Below are 21,229 nucleotides of genomic sequence, written 5' to 3'. Positions count from 1 at the left end.
TCTATATCCAAAGACCCTCTCATCTCTCAGCCATGCAGTCTATCACACACACTCACGCATGCACATGCCTTTCCTCGGGTATTGTGGGAGAAGAAAAAAAAAAAGAAAGGTCATCCGTCACTCTCAACAGCTACTTTCAATCAAGGAAGCTCGCGGAGCTCACCGTCAGGCCTCGTCGTAGGCAATTCGACAGGCGCCATCCCACCCTGCTTAGGATATCCGCCCTGGGCCGTAGGGGGAACATACGCCTGCACAACGGGCGGCGTCTGCGGGTTGTAAGGGACGGGAGAGGGTTGTTGCTGGGGCGGTTGGAACTGCGCGTTCTGCGCAGCCAGCGCTTGGTCGGGGCTGTTGAACTCGCGGGCGGCGGGGATGGGGCTTTGTCCCGGATGGCCGCCGGGTTGATTGGCGAGGGAAGTGACGGCAATAGAGGGGCTGTAGGAGGTGGGAGAGATGGGGGTCGTGGTCGCCATGCTGACGCGGTTGTCCTGGGGAGGCGGTGCGTAGTAGAAGCCTCCGGGAGGGGTCGTGCCGTCGGGGCCCATGGGCTGCATCTGGCCTGGGGGAGGACCGTACATCGAGGGAACATTCGATGGGGCACCGGCGTACATTTGGTTGTTCATGTTGGGATCCGGCGAGTAGTATGGCGGGGCTTGTCCCGGGCCGGGAGGAGCGGCGACCATTGGTTGGGGGGCTGCAGGCGGGACATTGTTGTTCTGCCTCAGTCTTCGCAAGATGAAGAAGAGACCGACACCAAGAAGGACCAGCACGGCTAGGAGAGGGGAGTTAGGGAGTGTTGAGCTTCAGATGACGGACTACATGCATGCTTCTTCACTTACCAATACCACCAATTACACCGCCGACAATGGCACCAACGGGCGTACCACCACCGTTGTCGGAAGGAGTCGTCGAGGTCGTTCTGAATGGACTGGTGGACGTTGACGAAGAACTGGTTGTTGAGCTACTGCTCCTTCGGGGAGGTGTCGTCGTTGTATCGTCGACTGCAGCAAGCGGCGAGGGATAGAACGAGTAAGTCGTCGAGACGGAGTCACAGATGGCCATGGTGTAGCCAGTCCACCTGGGATCCTTCCAGAGATAAACGGCGCAGTGCGGCGACGCGGCATTGGAGCTGAATCGCGAGCCGGGGTTAGTCTCAAAAGATCAATCTCAACCAAATTAGCACTTTGTAATTTCCACAAACCAGTATCGCGTCCTATCCATATCCGCGGTCGAAGTTCGAGAGGAATCAGTCCTTGGGATACAGGCAGTCCAGATGTCGCAATTCGTCGTCGCGCAGCATCCAATGGCGGATGCCGTCGAGTCATAGAGACATTCGGCGCCGAGATCAGCTCGACAAGTAACAGCTTGGACTACATATGGGAGAAGATTAGACCTTTGCGCTCATGATCTCGGGCTCTTTTTTTTTTTTTGCCTTTTTTTCAGAGCTCCTTTTTTTTTCAAGTCTGGCTCGGGGGGATGGGGGGATGGTGGGAAAGAAAACTAACGCGGATCTCCTTCAATGTAGCCGCAAGTCGCCGTTCCTCTCTTGAAGAGATGTTTCGGCTCGGGAGCCGCCGTCGCGAGCGGCACGACCGCGTCTATCTTCGCCAGATTGCCATCGGTCTCTCGAGCTGGGTGCCAAGCAAACCCAGGCTGGAAGGCCTCGGCGGTGCCCAAAGAAAGGGCGAGGGGAACAATTGCCGTCCTCAATCCGATCATCTTTGCTGCGTGTAAGCGAAATACTTCGGGTCGTCGACAACTGGGCGTATTCGCACGCAACGAGATTTACAGTCGTCCTTGTTCACGAGTCGAGAGGGAGGGGGGAAGAAGGACAACAAAGCTCGCCCAAAGGGACGGGCTGGCGAGTTGCCTTGCCATATGTAGTACAGCGGAATGCATCTTGACTGCAGGACTGGGGAGGTGCATCGAATGTTGGCGCAGGACCATCCCGACACGGGCAAGGGCTGGGCCTGGTTGTCAACAAGAAATCCTACATACTCAGTACAGGTACCTCGGGCTGGTCCCCCCAAAAGGGCAGTGCGGGATTGAGCTAGTCTAAATCCTGGATACTTCAAACACTCGGTCACCCAGCATCTTCGGGCGCAACCAAGACTCCGTTTGGGGGCTGAAAGAGGAGCTCCACAAAACACGAGCTGGGAAGTTCGATCTCTTTGGTACGAGTGCGAGGTACCAGTCGTGTGACAGAAGAAGATGGTTCAGCTCTCGGCAAGGCTGGTAGGGTTCCCTCCACCACCTTGTTGGTGTTCGACTGTGATATACTTCGTATACCTTGGTATAATGTGCCGCACGAGAGAAAGACGAAAGGAAATGTAGTGTAATAGTGCCCGAGAAGAGAGTGCTATTCAACTCATCTAGAATTTTGACATCTCGGAGGCGAACCGAAAACGACTGGGCTGTTGAGCGACTTGGACAAGCCGCGAAAAAAGGGGCCCTTGCTTTGATTGTTCCTTCGCTCGTCGAAAACGGTGCGCTAGAGATGTGTGGGAGTTTGCAGATCCTCGATAGGTCGCTAATCTTATGGCAGCGCCACAATGCCAAGAGCGTTAGGGTCGTCATGCTGCATATCCGCCAGACAACACCACTCGTGTCGCGACCGTCCGACTGTCCAGCGTCCTACCAAAAGCAAACTAACCAGCCTGCAGGACAAAAAAGGCCAGAGAAGAGGGAACAGGGAAGGCCAGCAGCCCTTACTTCGTGCAGATGGGGATGGGGCGGTGTCTGGGAAGCTCGCGCCACGAATAACCCACCTTGCGGGAGTTTTCAACACACCATGACGACAGTTTATTGAAGGGCTGAGTCTCCCATCGACAACGTTGCATCCAAGGCCCGGACATCGTTTCTTTTCTTGGGCGAGAAGCTGGAAGTTTCCAAGGTGGTGGACTGGCGGATCGATCTATTGCCGGCTACTTTTGGAGACAAGATAGCAATGGAAATTAGGGTTCGTGCGGGTCAGGAGAGAAGAACAGTTTATTGGACATTGATCCGTCAATAAACTGCACTAGCGATTGTGATTGCTTCGCTTCGAGCCTGGCAGGGCTCTGAAATCCGTCAATTCGTCTTGGTACTTGGTTATCCTCTCCTTGTTCTGTCGGAACACCGCCTGGCTTGGCTCTCTCGCCTGTACCCGGTACAGAGAAGGCTTTGGGCGAATCCTACCCACCTCCACACCGCGGAATTAAATCTCCACATGCCATAATTATCATTTACCTGGTCCTTCATGGATGATCGCACAGCAGCTGAGGAGGTTATACTTGTAATATAAATTGTGAGGTTGAATCAGTGGCTCTTTGACCGGGATCCTGGGAGTCAAATTGGCTCTCCTTGGCTCTCGCGAACTCGATCATCGCAGCAAGGCACAAGTAGTGCTAGGATCCTTCTTCTCCTCCTTCTTCTTCTACTTCGTCATCATCATCAATATTGAATTCTCGAAGGCCTGGAGAGGATCCACTCTGTGTCCATGGCACTGCCCAAGCCATCATCGGGACCCCTGCCCCTTGGGCCTTGGCTGCCCACGTGGGGCATTAAAGGTCTCGCAGCTTGCCGGCCTCAAAAGAAGCCTCTTCTTTCACGGGGGGTGGTGGCAGAAAATATTCGTCTTTCGGATCCAAGTATCCGAGTCAAGGCGTTTGGATAATTCCATTCCCACAGGATTACTTCGTATGTTGCGAATGGGTATTCGCGTCCCATCCCTGAAAGCCGGCCCATCTTCGTCCATAAGACAGATCTTGGCTTCCTCTAATATAATAATCATCAAATTATTTTACAATGTAATCCAAACAGTCCTCGGCCAGGAACAGTCTGGCCATCACCGTTACAACCGTCTCCGTCGAATTCTAAACGGAATGCTTCCCTTAGGCGGCAGGGTTCCAAGGGGGAACCTCGCCATGTCCTCACCAACATTCTCCGCAGCGACCGGATCGATGAGCTCCATTTCGTAGGCCCTCAGCAACACCGCAACCGTTGCCATAATCTCCTGTTTCGCAAAGAATCTCCCCGGGCAGATCTTAGGCCCGCCTCCGAACGGGAAGTAGTGACTCTCAAGGCCTGTTGACACGAGTTTCGCGTCCCTGTCATCTTCCGCCGTCATCGACTTCGTGGCCTTCTCCGGTCCCGGACTCTGGTAGATTTCAGGTTGATCGTGCTTTCGTATCGGTCCGCTGGCTGGATCATCAGGATATTCCAGGAACCGTTCAGCCCAAAATCGTGATACGGCGCGAGGGTCATCGATCCTGCCCGTGTTCCAGAAGGTCTCGTCCCTTCCGCCGAACCATGGTATCGCGAAAATATTCGCACCTTTGTGGAATTTCCACCGTCCGAGGCGAAAGTCATCAGTGACAATCTGCCGGGTCACTGTTGCAGCGGCTCGTAGACGTAGCTCCTCCATGTAGATGGAGTTAAGCAACGGCTGTGAACAGAGTCTCAAAACATCGAAATCAAAGCTATCCGCGGTGAAGCAAGGCTCCGTCTCGGCCATGACTCGCTCCCTAAGCCCCTCAGTCCGGATAATGTCCAGAACAGCCCAGATTGCGGCCGGGATAGAGTTGGCGTTCACCCTATTGATAAGTCAGCGTTTTACTTCATGATGGCAACCGTGGGAGAATCAATACATCTAGATAATTGAGATCACTCACGTCCAGACAAATCCAACGTCAAGAGCTGCCCATCCATCGATACTCATCCCCGAATTCCTCAGCATTAACGCTCGGGCTCTCGAGATTTTCGAACCGTATATAGGCTCCCAATCGGCTTCAAGAGCGTCTCGTGAGGTCCAGTCAAACTTGGCCGCTGCCCACTCATGCCACCGTTTCAGGTTTTGAAGCATTTTCTCGCGTGCCGCGTATGCCCTCGGCGCGAAGAATCTCGGTACCTTTCTAAATATTGTAGGGAATGCATCGTCGTAGGCCCAGAAATCATCGACAAACGTCGGACAAAGCTCAAGCAGCCCCGTACCACACAAGGATTGAACGGCTGCCTTGAATATCTCTTCTCGAAGAAACTTGTACAAGTCCGGCATTACCATCCAATAGTCATGCTTGATATTAGTGTTGTTTTCCATGCTCTCGGTGAGAATCTCGGTAAACTTTGCCGTCATTACATTGATAGCTGATCCAGAGAGTTGATTGTGTAGGTCTCGATGGATAATATACCAAAGGCGCTTTTCCGGGGCGATGCTCTCGTACCCAGGGGCAGGGTGAGGGGAGATACCAGACTTGTCTGCTGCCCAAACGGCGATGTCTTCTTCCTTCATGCCGAACTGGCGCTTTAGCATGATTCCCACGCTGTACTTGGACAAGACTCGCGAGTTCCTGAAGAGATCCCTGATGGTTTCCCCTTGAGGGATGAAGTACATGGGCATTCCAGCAACTCGGAGGAGCAGAGGGATGTTTCCAAAACTCGTCCTACCCCATTAATTAGCCAGACTAGCCATTGGTTCCGGTGACGGCCACAATAGGTTACGCGTCTAAACCGGCATCGTTGTACAACCCTTAGCAGTAGCGGCAGAGACTTGTGCAACTTACAGGAGACTGTTGAGATAGGGGACTGTCCTAAAGGCAAAGGGTATCGTATGGGCGAGGCCAGGTATAGAAAATGGCACGGTTGGGGGATTTTTGGCAACATCTTTGACATTGGATTTTGAGCGTACCAAATCATGTCGTGCTTGGAGTGAGGTGATGAGATATGTCAAAGCCGGGATTACAGGAAAAGCCAGAAGGAGCATACGGGAATCCCAGCTATCCGAGAGCTTGAGGGCACCCAGAAAAGACATCTTTGTTGCTATCGTGATCTTCTAGTGCCAGCCTAGAAGGAACCAAACAACTTATGGGATTGTCGGTCAAGGGAACATGGTGAGGATATCTGGAAGCCTTGGCCCGCTAAAATCGTGCAATATTAACATCAATATCTGCGCCGCGAAGGAGTCTCAGCATTACCGAAACATTCCGGGAGAGACACCATTGAATCTTCAGGTCGGCTTGGACCGAAAATCGTGTGAGTGGAGAGGCGAGAACGACATGAGAGGAATTTGGTGGAAGAGCGGCTTGGCTGAGCAAAGTGATTCAAGTATTTGCCTTAGATTGGTGGAGCGAGCAGATGGAACGAACCATTAATGCATCTGGGATTGGGATGAGGTGGAGGGCTTCGGTGTTACGGTAGGTAGCATTGTGTACGAAGGTAGCATTGACAGATGGCAGCTTGAGGCTAAGTGTTTCTGACGAATTGACGAATGGGTCGATCGATGATTATCCACCAGATGTCTGCTTCGTACTCACGTACTCATCGAACACAACTCGACTCTCAAGACTGAACCCATCACTCGAAGAGTTGCGGTGTGCCGCAATTGGCATAGGCCGTATTGTTATGTAGTCCGGCCCAAGTCCCAGAATCACCGCACTCGTTGCCATCATATCGACGCGCGGCTACAGTTCCATTGCCCCGGTTTCCCATAAGACTTCTAGAACCAGGATTTGCATCCTCCAAGCGATGTCGCCAACCACTGTTCACTGCATATTACACATTGCATTTGCGCCACCTGTACTCGGTAGGCACAACATGAAGTGTTACAATTGTATTGTCTCAATTTCAATGCCTGGTGCCCCACTAACAACACAGGCTGGCATGACGGAAGGACCCAGGACGATCGGTTGACCATGGAGTGGTTCACCACGGTCTGCCAAAGTCGACAGGGACCCGCACCATTGGCTATCCGCACCCAAGGCTGTCATCGATGTCGGTTTATATTCCTCCCATCTTCAGGATCTGGATTCGCTCCTGGAGAAGGCATAGGACTACTCGATATTATCTTGTGTGTCCAGATTTGGGAAATCCTTAGTAGATCTATTCCTAGTAACAGGACCCGAGCCGGTTGATCATTTATATGTTCAGCTGCTCCGAGTAAATTGGGGTCGCCGAAGGAGCGCTTCACGAAGCATGGCCCAGGGTACCTGCGTCATGACGATCTGAGATCTTGCATCGCTGGGAAGACAGTTACGATCCAATCAACGGACTTCCGCTTAGCCACAACTTGACTTCATCTTTGGGGACATATTCATAGATGCCTGGGCACACTTCAGCTTTCCATCTCTAAGGCTGCCACGCTCTCAAACACGTCGACATGCGCTTCTTCGCGCCGACCTCCGGTACATTGATAGAAGTTCCTAGCTATGTGAGAGGGCAGGTAGGTAGAAACGGAAACTAGGAGAATCTGCGTGTTGTGCGTGTTGCCTACACGACTGAGCACTAAACGCGATCTCAATTTCCGGTCTTCAACGTTTCCCCGTCAGAATGTCTTTCCTTCGCCTTGTGTCTTGACTGGTATACAAATTTCCGATACTTTACTCGAGCTTTCCTAACCAATGCGTATCGAGGGTTCCCAAATGTCTCTTTCCTTTGCGACAAGAAGAACTGAGCAGGCTTGAAGGCTAATGTTCTTCCCCGGAATCAAGTGTTCGCCATACACCCGCATACGGATGTAGGAGCCATCTATGAACTTCCAGAGGGGTGTATCGGTATCAAATGTCGTCCTCTTGTCAATCAAATCCGCATCAAACCTGATCTATCCTAGGTTCCCAGTTTGGATCTTCTTGTCTTGGATTTTCAGACATTGACGTCGGTGGTTAATTAGGCGCTTGCTTTTTCGGTTTTTTGCGCCCTCTCTTTTTTTTGGGATTTTCGGTTTAGACAGATAAGAGACTTTTCGGACGAATATTTTCAATAATCACATAACCTGCCCGGTTAGCTCAATCGGTAGAGCGTGAGACTCTTAATCTCAAGGCTGCGGGTTCGACCCCCGCATTGGGCTCAAATCCCAATGCGCCTTCTAAGAAGGCACATCCGATCTCTTTTTTATTTTTTTAATTTTATTTTTTTTTGTTTGTTTTTCTTGTATTTCTTTCTTTATTTTTATTTTTATTTTTTTTTTTTTTCTCTTTCTTTTCTCTTCATCTTTTTTTTTTCTCCCGTTTTCTTTTTCTCCGTCCCTTTTTGTTCCTCGCTTCGAATCGAACAATAAAAAGCTTAGCTATAATGATGGTTTATTGTAGTGTATTAGCTAAGAGCTCATATTTAGAAGACGAAGTCTGAATAGTGTACAACTCCCTCTAAGCTTATTTAGAGTATATCGAGACTAACAAAGGTGCCCCTTAACATACTGCACTTTCTAATCTGGGGAATATGACCCATGTTGTAAAAGTTTCCGAGAACATCACGAACTCCGAGGGAAAGTCATGGACAAGTCGCGCTGGGAGGATGTTGCCGAAAGACAGTATGAAAACCTGTTTTTTTCTTCGGAGCGGCACGAACTGCGCTAGTGCTGGTTTTTTGGTCTTGGTGCGAAGGCATTTCAGCTCAAGCGCTGCTTTTTAAATAAAAGTGATCGACAGAGTGGAGTCGTAATATCAAACCGCAGAGTTAATGGCTTTCTTGGTCGTTTCTGGGGAACCCCAGCCAAGGCATCGGTGCCGTCCCGAGACTCTATCTTTCTCCATTCAACCGCAACCCGGGTCCCTCTCTTTCTCTCCTTTCTCCAACACCTCCTACCACGCCGCCCGTACAAGGAAGCCAACCTCAGGCTCATGGAGACTTGGCCCAGCGCGCTCATAGCGAAACACTCCATTCATGAGTTTCCAAGCAACGCGGGAAAGGCGGCGGCCGGATACGTCAATGTCTGCTTCAGTTTAGTTGGGACCGCGGCCAATATTTTTCGTAGTTCATCAAAGGATATTTTGGTACACTAACAAAAGATTTGACTGCAAATTCTTTCAATCGCCCCAATTCCATAAACGGCTAAACAGCGTTCTTGAACTGGAGGCTCGAGCTCACTTCTCTGCCATGATTCTGCATCCACTCCCGAGGCTCATTTTGACAGCAAGTCACCAAAAACATCGTGTTGGACCCAAAAGAGGTATTGCTGCAGCCCAACTGGGTGGACAAGTCCTTGGCGAGGCGATCTCATGCCCTATGTCCTGTCCCCTCGCCTGCCGAGACCGACGCGTCAACTTCCCACTTCGTACTTCTTCCTCGGCGCTTTGTTTGCTCGTTCCCTCTCTGCTCTGCCAAGTAGGTCGCATGCATAATAAGCTACCCTGCAGGACAATCGCAATGTTGAGGCGTGCGGTGCACCAAGCACGAAGTATGAAGCACGAAGCACAACGCAAATCATTGCTCATCCCCCAGCCCCAGGTAAAAAGTGACGATCTTCAACGCAAGTAAGACTTGCCTCCTGTAAACGAGGTCAGAGCTCTCCCACGGGTTCTCAACGTCCCGAGGAGTCCCAGGCCGCGAAGATAGAAAATAAGGGTCGGTCGCATTTGGAGCACAGCCGCCTGGCGGTATTGAGCTCTCGGACCGTGGGGTAGACTTGAGAATAAGCCATGTGATGACGGCCGAGCCATTCCCAACCCTCTCGTTCGTGGTGTTTCCCCGCTCGGAGGAGCCATTCAGGTCGACCGTGTCTTACTTTGTACGAATTACTTCGGAGTTTTCAATCTCAATGTTTCTGTTCCTGTCGCTCCTGCTACCCATTTCAGGCACATTTCCCATTTTCACGAACCGCTCCGCCTCTCTTGATGCCAATACTTTACCTGACCATCCCTGCAAGCCACTCTTGAACCAGCCTTTCTGAGCTGGAACCAGCGGCGCTACTGTACGACCGGACCTTTTCTGTACACACTTGCCTTGAACTGGCAGCCCGTCACAATCGCTTCATCCACACCACCAAGCCTCTTTTAGGCTCTTGTCAATCTTTTCTAAACTGCGAAGCGGCCCCTGCGCAGGCCCTCATCGCTAAGTCCATCGTGGAAAGAAGCGGTATTCTCGGAGCCTCCGGCCAAAACTCCAGAGCCGAGTCCCCCCTCCTCTCGTTACCAGCCCGTCTGGCACTTGAGACCCGGTTGAAGCCGCCGTTCAGAGATGGCTTCTTACTTCGTAAGGCTAGAAAACTCAAAGGTCCCTTGCGCTCGTGTTCCTGGTAGTACGAAGCAAGGGACTATTGGAGATGCGTCTTGATGCGCCTCATCACTTAATATGTAATAGATGCTGGGAAGCTTTTCGACATCTGCAATCTAATATCTCATACGCTGATTGCTCCCGTCGGCAAACTTTTCATCACCAAGTGTATGGCTAGATCACGGTTGATCGTTGTTCCGACAGGTCATCCCCAAATAAGATGTGCTCAAGTACGAAGTACATCAACAATATAACCAAAATAGACTAAATAGACATGAATCATTGGTCCCGCCGCCGGCATCAGGGTTCGCGGTCGTGCTTGGCTTATGGGCGGGAAATTTCCATAGGCTGAGATGCGAAAAGCAAAGTGGAATGAACCGCAGATCGACGCCCGCTTGGCCTATTCCGGGTGGTAGCAGGCGAGTAGCTCGGGTGGAATATCGCGGAGCCGTGTAATACACTCGACTCCCATCTCCAACCTCCGCTTCTCACAGACCCCTCCGGTGCGGGTATGGATGCATATTAGCAGACTAAAAACGAACTAGCTTCTTCTTATTTACCGGCTTACTTCGTGCGTATTGCGTATCCATGATCTTTTTCTGTGGTTCACAATCCGATAGATGTTCATAGCGCTGTGTCCACGAGATGTGTAAGTCACCGTCTCTGGGACCTCCCACCTTCATCCACCGCCAGGATCGCAGGTGGTGGGGTCAAGAGAGGTCGGTGGCGCTCCGCTTCTGGCAGTTGACGAGGCAAGGGATTGAACGCCAAAATGATGATTTAATGTTAGCCATCTTCCTTCTCCCTTCCGACTAGATCCCCCCCTTGTCTCTGTTCTTTTTGGCTTGATTTATATTCATTCATCCGCGCTGCCGCTGCCGCCTCCTCCGTCTTTGGCTAGATCCTCTGCTCAACTACCGTCCTTGTTCGGAGATATACTTGAGTCAGTGAGCCTACCTTGGTCGACACTCTTCTTCCTGTTCTTACCTTAGCTCCTTCATCGACGTATAAGAAATCCTCGCTCTTCTCGACCGCCACAATGCGCCTCCCGTCGTGGCTAGTATGGTATAAGAAACCCGAGTATCGGGATATCAGGGAATACTCGACCGCAGTCGGCACAGGAAGGCGCCCAATCAGTCCTGATGGCCGTGGCAAAACCGCCATCCCGAGTCGTCTCAGCCTCGAAAAGGTCCTCGCCAATGAGACATGTAGCCCGATGTCCCTCTACGACTTTTACATGTATCTTAAGCACATCGAATACTCACCCGAGAACCTCGAGTTTTACGTCTGGTTAGTTTTCGAGATCTTTCATTCATGTGGCTCGACGATAGAAACCTAACACACTCACCACTAGGTTCAAGAACTATGAGTCGAGATTCGTCAAGCCAAAGCAGGCTGGAACGGGAAGCCTCAAGGAGAAGGATACTCAGTCGCTCCTCGCCACGACCGTAACCGAAACCGAAGTCGAGCGTGTGTCCTCTGAAAATGGCGCTGATTTGTCCTATGATCCGGAGCTGGGTATGATTCTTGTTTTCTTTTGCCTACCTCATAAACGTGTCCCAAAATTTAACATATTCCGACAGCCAAGGAAACCCTCGGCCAAATCGAACTTCTCATTGGTAGCGCTGCCATGTGCACAATGAACGGATGCAACAACAAGCCCACCATCACCGACCGCGTCAAAGCCTTCGCCGCCAACGTCACGGGCAACGCCGGCACCAGCTCCGGCAACTCGAGTTCGACCAACCTCGCCGAGGCCGACCACCGTGCCGAAATCACCGCCATCGTCGGCCTCTTCCTCGTCCCCGGCGCAGAGAAGGAGTTGAACATCCCGCCCGCCATGAGAGAGCTGGCCCTCAACCAGCTCCTACACTCCACGGACCCCGAGCACCTCCGCCCCGTCGCAGACCACGTTTACCTTCTTCTAAGGAACTGTTCTCATCGCAATTTCGTCCGCCTTGGCGTCTCCAACGGAACGTACGAGACTGTTTGTGTGGCTACCGGACTCGGCATCGTGCTCACCTGTGCCGGCTTCCTATACATGCTCGTACGGGGTCTTGCTCCTCACATCGGAAAGCACAGCCAATGGGACGCATTCGGCGCCTGGCCTATGTGGTGGCTCGGTATGACTCTGATCCTCTCTGGCCTCCGAGGCAGCTGCTTCTTTCTCCTGCTCTTCACCCGCCGTCAACCTCTTCCTTGGGAACGCTTCGACGACAGCGCTTCTATGATCTCCCAGCGGTCTGCCATTGTCAAGAGACTCTCCCGCCTAATGATCTTTGACCGCAAGTTCAGAGTCAAGGATGCGAGTCTTAGGCAGCTACAACACAAGATTGTCATCCAGAGCATGATTGGCGGTGCCATTTTCGCTACGCTCTCGACGCTGGTCTTCCTGTTCCTGCCCATGTGGAAGCAAACTGTGGATGGCTACGCAGGTTAAGGGGTTTGGCGTGATTTGTGTTGGGATCGGTTGGGCGTACTGTTATTACCCTGGGTTTGGTTTCTGGAATAAGGTCGGGGGTGTCAGAGCGGCGATCTGATGACTTTATGAGAATACACTCTTTAACTACTTGTGGGCTGTACGCAGGATGTACGGACTTGCACCACATACATTTCCTATACATATTTTGGGTAGATACCTACCAGAACAGCGCCTTCGCGATTAGTTTTCTTATATATATTCCTTGCGTTATGTCGCAGTATAATACAAACAATTCGGTTTCGAGACTCTTCGGCCACCCAACTCCTTACTCCATGGCTGGGTTCCGGCCTAGTAATCCTACTATTAAATAGTGTACACGTATTTTTATACACGGGGGGATGTACAATAGCCTTCTCGGAACTTGTGTGCGTGGAGCCGCTAGGAGAAGTTCCCCTGAACTAGTTCGAACGCATCTGCGCCGTTCGGTGTAGACGGCTTCGTAGAGCCGAATATGGCTGGTGAAGGATCAATATTAGATAAGTTTCTAGAGGAAATCAGGCAGAGTAGTGTAGTTAACTCAAATAGCACGAGACGTACTACTTACTGCAAGGGAGAAGGGTATTCCAAGACCACTCAGTTTAGTTTGGTTCACCAAGCTCGAGTCGAATCTCCCCCGATTTTGCATCTGGCCCTTCACCAGACGTTGTGACTCCCACATTACTGCGCGGCTTAAGCGCAATGGTTAAATCATCGATGGTCATGGTACCGCTCCCACCCGCACGTCCAACAAAGACATCAACGGTCGTGCGAATGAACAAAATATCCGTCTTTCTCTTCCGTCCTTTCCCTACCCTAAGTGGAACCGTGTCTGTCTTGGTATACACGACACCAGTTGACAAGTCGGTTTCAGCGTCAACATCAGTTTGAGTAGACACACCCCGGATAGGTTTCTGTCGACACATCTGTGGAAGTTGATATTGTGTTGTAAGAATGCTTCCAGAACCAACATCTAGCTGCGCAAAACCATGCATAGTCACTTCGGCGATGACATCGTTACCTCTCCGACGAGACGGGGCGTTTTCTATCTCTACGCGGATGAGGCAGTCTCTCTGCGCGAGGGTAGGGTCAACCTCGGGACCGGCGAAGGCCTGGTAGGCGTCGAAACCGAGACTGAGAGTTGTGAGGTCTGCGGATTGGATTGTTGCGATGGTGTTTGGGGGGCAGCCTGAACCGGAGGCGGTGATGTTTTTTATGGTTGGCAGGAGGGGTGCTTTCCATTGGTTGGAGCGTGTGTGGGAAGGGGATGAGAGAACGAGTGAAGGGAGGAGCCAAAATAGAGGCTTCATTGTTGCGCTTAACGAGAGACTTGGACGAAGAGGATTTAACGAGCGGATGAGCCGTGGTGATTGCACTTACACCAAGGTATCGCCATCTAGCCTCATGGTCTGCGACACAATTTGTTAAATACTAGGAAGGCGAAGAATCTCATTGCGTATGTTACTATTACCAGGGGAGATATCTCACGATACGAGCGACCCTAGGTCTGAGAGCGTCTGACTATTCTTCATCAATGGCATTGTGTCGTCGATCATTGCATCTTACTTCTACCCTGGATCTTAGCCCTCGAATCCATAGAAAGACACAACTCCTATAGTGAAAAGTAGCACAGAGCCGTACCAAGACTTTACAGCCAGGCTGTGCACATCCAGGTCTGAAGCGGATCAGAGGGCGAACCAGATTCACAACGCCGATCAATAGTATTACAGGAATTGAAAAGGGAGCGAATGACACTGATGAGATGCAGCAACTACCTGATCCTATCGGCATTTTATGATCGGTTTACTGGACTCTCTCCCGAGATCCAGGGAATCATTGAATATCATCGATTTCGCCTGGAAGCGAGAGTTTAGCGACTCGCTTCAAGGTAGGCGAATTCATGCATAAAGTGCTTGCAGACTGGGAACTGCCGTCCGCTGGATCGCAAAATCCCCCAAAACCTCAACCTTAATTCCTTCCCCAAGAATTTCGATTTCGCGCATGAAAGAATGCACAAAGTGCAAACTAGTTGAGATGGAAGTCGACTGACGTTTTCATATTTCCGGCCACGGACTTCTCGAGGCGGTCACACTCTCGTCAAAGCGGCAATGAAGGGGCAGGAAACGTCAAAGCCACATGTCCAAACGCGCAGTGACAACGCAACACTGCAAGCCTTCAACGATAAAGATTGCAGAATTCCGGTAGTGCGGGGAAGACTATCTGGGAGAACCTGTGCCGTCTTGGCTTTTGAAGCTTGTCGCAAGTTGACCGGCGTCATTGTCACTTCAATTGGAATGCGGACCGAGGTTGGGTGAGGGCGCCACCTCGTATTCTGTTACTTCAATGAAGCCGTTTCACGCTGGTGTAAGTAGGAATTGGATAGTAATGAGGTCCGAGTCTACGTCGCAGCTGTACGAGCGATGGGATGACTATGTTCCGGTATCACACGAAGTCGACCAATATCCATTCTTCGGCAATGGCATGGAGCTGAAGAAAGGTACGGTATCCAAGATCCTAATGTGGCCACGGCGATTAGATCAGATGAAGTGGTTTCGATCCACCGTCTAAGAAGTCTTTCCCTCCGTGGCCCGTTATATGCTATCCTATACCTCCCGCTGGGTGAATGATAGGAATGGCACTGGGGATAGTTTGTTTCGGTGTAGTCATGCCCCTCACAGCTCCCAAGTCGATGTTGTTTCGGCTGACCAAATCTGCCAAGCATTAAGGTGCTCTGCTGCCCACGAGCTACTGGGCCTGATCTCCAAGCCACCAGAGATTGGCGCTCGAGGCCACAATATTGATGCCACCAGCCAATCTAGGAGAAAACACTCGACGCCCAAGTCATCAACGTCACGTTGCATCCCTCGGAGGCACCCACTCTTCCTTGTAGAGCCAGAGCAGCCCGTTACATACCTCCTCCTCCTCTCCCCAAATCCCAATAAGCCCGAGGGGTGTCATTGTCCCGGACATCCGGTGAAAACCCGACGGCGCATCCCTCGGCCGCCTCGTCAGTTCGAAGGCACCCGTATCCCTCGCTATTTGCACTGTCAACTTGACAGGTCCCTCCGCGTCACTAGAGCCGTCTGCTTCCCCTTCAATGCTCGTCTCCGTCTTTTTCAGGTTCGTGAATCGAATGCCAGTGAGTTGAAGTCCTATCGCATGCGTGGTAATGCTACTGTTCGTAGTGAATCCCTGCCAGGTCCCATTCCCTATATCCTCAACAAATTGGGCAACGCAGGCCCTATACCATGCCTGCCACGAAGGAGAAAGAGAGAACGCAGTATTAACTGTCGAGGGAGTGAGGCGTGGAATCTCCCCGGTCATCTCTCGAGGAAGCGCAAGTGGCAGCTCATGGTTGTTAGTGAGGAACGGGATCCTCCGCGGCGACGGGAGCTGAGGTTGTGATTCTTCCTCGTGGGGCCCCCGGATCCACGTTAGGATGCACACGGCAACCAAGCTTGTGGCTTGGAAAGCTTGCCAAGTCTGGTTCCCCCTTTCAGTGAAACCGGATCGGAGGTCGAGTCCGTGTACAGCGTAGACGGCTAGCTCCTCTTGGTCTGTACGCACACCATTAAGCAGCGCACCTACTGCAAGACAGAAGGCCACTTGAGTGGAGAAGAGGTGCGCCAGGGGTCGGGTATATGGTGGGAAGGTGTACTGTAGAATAGTGGCTTCCGCGGCGAGAATAGACATGGATTCTGTGAGCTCAGAATCAATCACAGAAAAATCTGTTTTCGACAACAAATGAATACAAGATGCATAAAGCGGTTAGTTTCTGTGAGACGTAGGATTTTGTCATTGATTCCTTCGGACTTACAGCCGAGCGCGGCGAGAATGCTGTATATCCCAAGTGTGCCTTTGATTTTATACAGCTGGCGGGAGCTCAACGCCTGAGGTACATCGGAGCTATTAGACGACAACGCGAAAGGGGCCGTCATTTTCAAGAATTTCTTCTTGAGTTGTGGAAGATACGAGCTAGCAGCAGCAAGACATCGCCAGGTAGTACGGCCAAGATCAGGTCCTCGCGCCGCAACCGCCACTCTCAGCCGCTGTATATCACCTTCTCCCCGGATACCGACCTGCCGATTCAACACGGATTAGTCCCCTGGAACCTTGAGAAAGTCACTGGGTGAAGGCCGTCTCATACATGGTTGACGAATGAGAGGATGTAGATGGTAGGGTCGCGGCATATTTCTCGTAGTCTGTGGCAAACGTGTGAGAGTGAAACTATGTCATCAAACAAGCATTCACCTGCTATTTTCTGGATAATCTCAGCAGGCAGCGATGTCAAAGGCATCGTTGATATTGAATGATCGCAGGTTTCCCAGGCGATATCCTCAAGTTCGAATGAAGGCTCAATTGGCCCTTCCTCCATAAAAATATCCTACAACACATGACGCCGTGAGTACATATGGGCTGCCGTACTCTGGCGCTGATAAGAGCTATGTGAAGTTCGATAAATAATAAGATTTGTGAAAAAGTTCGCTAACAGCAATTCGATCCAGCCAGTGACACGCCATGCTCAATGTGTTGAGGGAGCATTGCCCGAGCTGTGCTCCGATATCCACAGGATTAACTGAGAAACGTCTGTCTCGACTTTCTTCGAAAATCTTACCGAGAAGGGAGCTATAGAGTCAGATACTACGACGCTCCAAGCTCTCGTTTGTTCAGGAGGATTGAGGTCTTCAGGCACCCGAGTAGACAAGAATCAGTCCGTCTGTTGGTACGCCAGCTGTCCACAACTGACTTCATGACACGATCCCGACAATGATTTGGATGAATCCGACCCAAATGTTCAGGGGAATCTCGGCTTCTTCAATCTTATCCATGAACACGAAGCCAAATAAATGGATCAATTGATGTGAAATCCTTGGATGACACAACGAGGGGGTTGAAGACAATTCGCGACTGGACATTGGATGGTCCAAGTCCATGGCGTTGGTGTCAACTTAAACCCAGCTGACTAATCGGTGGCTGTGTTCTCGGAATCGCCCCTGGCAATGATGGAAGCAATGGGGACATCGTCGCCCCCTGAAGAAACTGACGAGATACTAAGGGAAACGTGGAGCTGTGTTCGAGTCATCTCCCTTCAGGCCACGTATCGGCCTTTGGGATTCCGGACTTCGTATTGAAGGCTACAAATACCAGCCTGCGAAGCCCTCAAGCCGGCAGGGAGGATTGAGCAATTGATGAGACGAGCATTAGAGAGAGAACAGCATTAACTTATTTCCCAATGTCTATGACGCACGACTTGACCCAGCTGGCATTGTCTTCCCCGGCCCGAGATGGTGACGCATCTAGGAGCCCTGGATTGAAATCTTTCTCGTTGGGAGATGGCATCGTTGTCTTTTCTGGTGGCACAGCTGCCAACTCGCTTGTCGATGTGTTCGAGCATGTGCGTGAGGCCAAGAAGTGCACGCTACACTACGTAATACCCATCTCTGATAATGGTGGGAGCACCAGTGAGGTGATTCGAGTCTTCGGTGGACCAGGTGCGTGACTGATCTCTCAACACGAACAGCTTGTGGAAGAAAATATTAACACTGATATGGCGTCTCTCCTCAGGCATTGGAGATGTGAGGTCCCGTCTCGTGAGGCTCATCCCTGAGAATGGGGACAAGGAAACCACCGCTATCCGCCAATTCTTCAATCACCGTCTTGCCAAGTCGTATGAAGAGGCTAGGGCCGAGTGGGTGAACATCGTCGAAGGGACACACCCCCTCTGGAACAACATCTCCTCACCAAGAAGAGAGCTCATCCGCTCCTTCCTTAACAGCTTCAATCAGGAAGCTGTCAAACGCATGAGGCCAAGTAGCCGCTTCGACTACTCTTCCGCGAGCGTAGGCAATCTTTTCCTGACGGGAGGTCGCCTGTTCACTGGGAGCTTCGAGGCCGCCATCTACCTCTTCAGCTCCATTTGCAGTGTTCCCGAAAAGGTCGCTGTCCTGCCGGCACTAAACAGCAACTTTGCCCACCATATCGCCGCGGGCTTGGCAAACGGAGATGTTATCACCGGCCAGAATGATATCTCCCACCCCAGCGTACCGACGGCTGCAGTACCGAGTTCCGAGGCCTCTCTGAAAAGGCAGAGAGACACCGAAGAGCACGATAAAGTCGAGGACGCAAACTTGCCGGGCACGCTGCCGGCCCTGCGGAAACCTGCCATCTCGTTCTCGAAAGAGGACGAGGAAGAGCTCCCCGCGCGTATCGAGAGAGTGTGGTATATCAATCCGTATGGCCAGGAAATTCGCATCGCCGCCAATCCGCGTGTGATTGAGGCGTTAGAGAAGTGTGACAGTGTTGTTTATAGCATCGGCTCCTTATTCACCTCTCTCATTCCCAACCTCGTCCTGAAGGGCGTGGGCGATGTTATCGCTTCCAATCCCGCCATCAGGAACAAAGTGCTTATACTTAACGGCACCCTTGATCGAGAGACCGGACCCTCCACTAACCCTTTTTCAGCCCTTGATTTTGTGGCGGCGATCGCGAGGGCATGTTCATACTCCCGAGGCAAAGAGCCACCTACAGAGGACGAATACTGTCTTTACGTGACACACGTTATTTATCTTGAGGGTCCTGTTTCACCTGTTGTTGATAAGAAGTATTTTGAGAAGCTAGGGATTGAGACCGTGAGGTTGTACGGGCCTAGCAAGGTAGCTGGCGCTTCAGGTAAAGGTGGAAGATATGATGCGAAGGCTCTTACCCAAGCGTTGGAGGCGATCCTTGGAAGAAAGGATATCAGGGCAGACAGGAGTCGGAGGAACACTCTGGTTGGATAGAGTGTTTGTTAAGTGAATTTGAGGTTGATGTGACTATCTTCGAGTGTTTAAGAGCCGCTGCCGTCTTGGCATTGACGGATGGATATCCGGGGTCTCGAGGACGGTGTAGCCAAGCACTAACAGCCCCGAATCCAATCCAGCAGATATCTAACTTGTCCTTTGTCTGTGAATCCGTCTCCCCGCACTGGGGTTACAATAGTTACAATAGCCGTTATAGACGCTCTGCATACCCCCGCGCCTGATCCCCAAAACATCTATGACAATAAAGCTCTCGTCTTCCTGCATCAGCTTGACTAATTCATGCACTCCGGCTAAAGCGGGCCGACGCAGATCACAGCACAACCTGAGGTCTATCAAAATCCCCCTCTTATAAGTTCCCATTCTTCCCCTCTCCATCATCCCGAGTCACACGCATCTAACGCAAGGCCAGATTCGCGAGATTACTAGAATTATAAGACCATGGCGCCAATCAAGGTTGGCATCGTAGGCTACGGCTTCTCCACCAAATGCTTCCACCTCCCTTATATCCTACCCAACCCAGATCTCGAAGTCTACGCCTTCTTACAGCGGGCGGCGCCGCCCTCCGAGGACCCTACGAGGAAGCTCAGGATGGGCCATTGTACTGTCGATTTTCCCGAGATCAAGCACTATCGGACAGCCGATGATTTTTTTGCCGATCCAGAGATTGAGCTTGTTGTCGTGTGTACTTCGACGCATGAAGAGTTTGTGGAGAGAGGCTTGAAGGCTGGAAAGCATGGTATGAGGTTCTTGTTTCTTTTTTTTTTTTTTTTTTTTTTTTTTTTTTTTGATGTGGGAGGATGTTTGAGCTAATAGGCTTTCTAGTGGTTGTTGAAAAACCGTTCGTTACTAGCAGCGCCAAGGCAGATGAGCTTATACAGCTCGCAAAGGAAAAGAACAAGATATTGACCGTCTTCCACAGTGAGTGGACACGAATTGAGTTAGCCGGCGCAATGGCCTGGGAAAGCTGATACTGCCCTCGTCACTTCTAGATCGAAGATTCGATAGTGATTTCCGTACCTTGGAAAAGCTCATCGGCCTGAAGGCCCTCGGCGACATAAAGGATGCCGAAATTCACTTCGACTTTCGCTCTCCGGGCTGGGTTACTTCATGGAACACGAAGGAATACTCTCCTGGGCAGGGAATGGCCTTCGGCCTAGGTATATACTCACTCTTTACTCCCCGTTACAGTTGGGCCATAAATATTGACGTCTTGTAGGAACGCATACCCTCGATCAAGCGCTCGCCTTGTTTGGCCGCCCAGCCTCCGTCACCGGATTCCTCCGCTCCAACAGAGGTATAGTCAGTGACGTAGACGACACTTTCACTATAATCCTCCAGTACGACGGTGATCAAAGGGACTTGACAGTTACTGTCAAGACAGCCATCGTCACACATATGAAGAACCAGCTCAAGTTTTTCATCCGGGGCACCGAGGGTACTTACTTGAAGGTGAAGAAGAAGAAACTCTCCATCACAGCCCCCTTAAAAAATGTTCACCCCACTAATACACGGGCAAACTTTTGCAGTTCGGTTACTGTCCCCAAGAGGCAAGGGCCATAGCCGCTCCCGGTCAACCCGCCACCGACCCTGACTTTGGCAAGGAAGACCCTAGCATCTGGGGCGAGCTCTCCACGACACGAGAGATTGATCCCAACTCACAAAAGTACGATGAGCAGAGCAAGCTGTATATTGGGAGGTATCCTAGTTTGGATGGTTGGTGCAGGGGATACTATGAAAACGTTGTGGATGCGATTTGGGGTAACGGTGAGGTAAAGATCAAGCCGGAGGTGGCGAGGGATGGACTGAGGATTATTGAGTTGGCGAGGGAGTCTCATGAACAGGGACGGACGGTGTCCTGGTCTTAGGATATTGTTCTTGGCCACAGGGATTTGGGAAGAGTAGCAGCAGTGGAAACTGCCAGAGGATCTCAAGAGTTGATGGCGAAGAACACGGAGTCTCGTAATTTCTTTGTATTCTTTTATGGATAACTAGGGCGAAATACGAAGCC

At 51.3% G+C, this 21,229-nt stretch overlaps 5 protein-coding genes across 5 annotated transcripts; 2 read left to right on the top strand and 3 right to left on the bottom strand.

Annotated features, from left to right (window-relative positions):
• Window positions 1–140: 140 nt before the first annotated feature.
• SAPIO_CDS5573 (uncharacterized protein) lies at window positions 141–1,719 on the bottom strand (the record flags this gene model as incomplete). The annotated part of the gene is made up of 4 exons (XM_016787876.1): window positions 141–772; window positions 840–1,129; window positions 1,202–1,370; window positions 1,506–1,719. The coding sequence occupies 4 exons, from the start codon at window positions 1,717–1,719 to the stop codon at window positions 141–143; spliced, it is 1,305 nt and encodes a 434-aa protein (XP_016642191.1).
• Window positions 1,720–3,832: 2,113 nt separating this feature from the next.
• Window positions 3,833–5,788, bottom strand: SAPIO_CDS5572 (uncharacterized protein; the record flags this gene model as incomplete). Its single annotated transcript, XM_016787875.1, has 3 exons — window positions 3,833–4,574; window positions 4,653–5,420; window positions 5,541–5,788. The coding sequence occupies 3 exons, from the start codon at window positions 5,786–5,788 to the stop codon at window positions 3,833–3,835; spliced, it is 1,758 nt and encodes a 585-aa protein (XP_016642190.1).
• A 5,214-nt stretch (window positions 5,789–11,002) lies between these two features.
• On the top strand, window positions 11,003–12,403 carry SAPIO_CDS5571 (Uncharacterized protein; the record flags this gene model as incomplete). Its single annotated transcript, XM_016787874.1, has 3 exons — window positions 11,003–11,253; window positions 11,318–11,481; window positions 11,547–12,403. 3 exons carry the CDS (start codon window positions 11,003–11,005, stop codon window positions 12,401–12,403), a joined length of 1,272 nt encoding a protein of 423 aa, XP_016642189.1.
• Window positions 12,404–15,271: 2,868 nt separating this feature from the next.
• On the bottom strand, window positions 15,272–16,359 carry SAPIO_CDS5570 (uncharacterized protein; the record flags this gene model as incomplete). The annotated part of the gene is made up of 2 exons (XM_016787873.1): window positions 15,272–16,149; window positions 16,239–16,359. 2 exons carry the CDS (start codon window positions 16,357–16,359, stop codon window positions 15,272–15,274), a joined length of 999 nt encoding a protein of 332 aa, XP_016642188.1.
• Window positions 16,360–17,654: 1,295 nt separating this feature from the next.
• SAPIO_CDS5569 (uncharacterized protein) lies at window positions 17,655–21,086 on the top strand (the record flags this gene model as incomplete). The annotated part of the gene is made up of 7 exons (XM_016787872.1): window positions 17,655–17,913; window positions 17,987–19,050; window positions 19,648–19,957; window positions 20,044–20,139; window positions 20,211–20,378; window positions 20,438–20,670; window positions 20,748–21,086. 7 exons carry the CDS (start codon window positions 17,655–17,657, stop codon window positions 21,084–21,086), a joined length of 2,469 nt encoding a protein of 822 aa, XP_016642187.1.
• Between the last annotated feature and the right edge of the window lie 143 nt (window positions 21,087–21,229).

The sequence above is a fragment of the Scedosporium apiospermum genome (genome assembly GCF_000732125.1).
Source record: "Scedosporium apiospermum strain IHEM 14462 chromosome Unknown SEQ_SAPIO_0099, whole genome shotgun sequence".
In the NCBI taxonomy this organism is placed as follows: Eukaryota; Fungi; Ascomycota; class Sordariomycetes; order Microascales; family Microascaceae; genus Scedosporium; species Scedosporium apiospermum.
The sequence above is the reverse complement of the archived record's forward strand: the minus strand, read 5'-3'. Positions and strand labels throughout refer to the sequence as shown.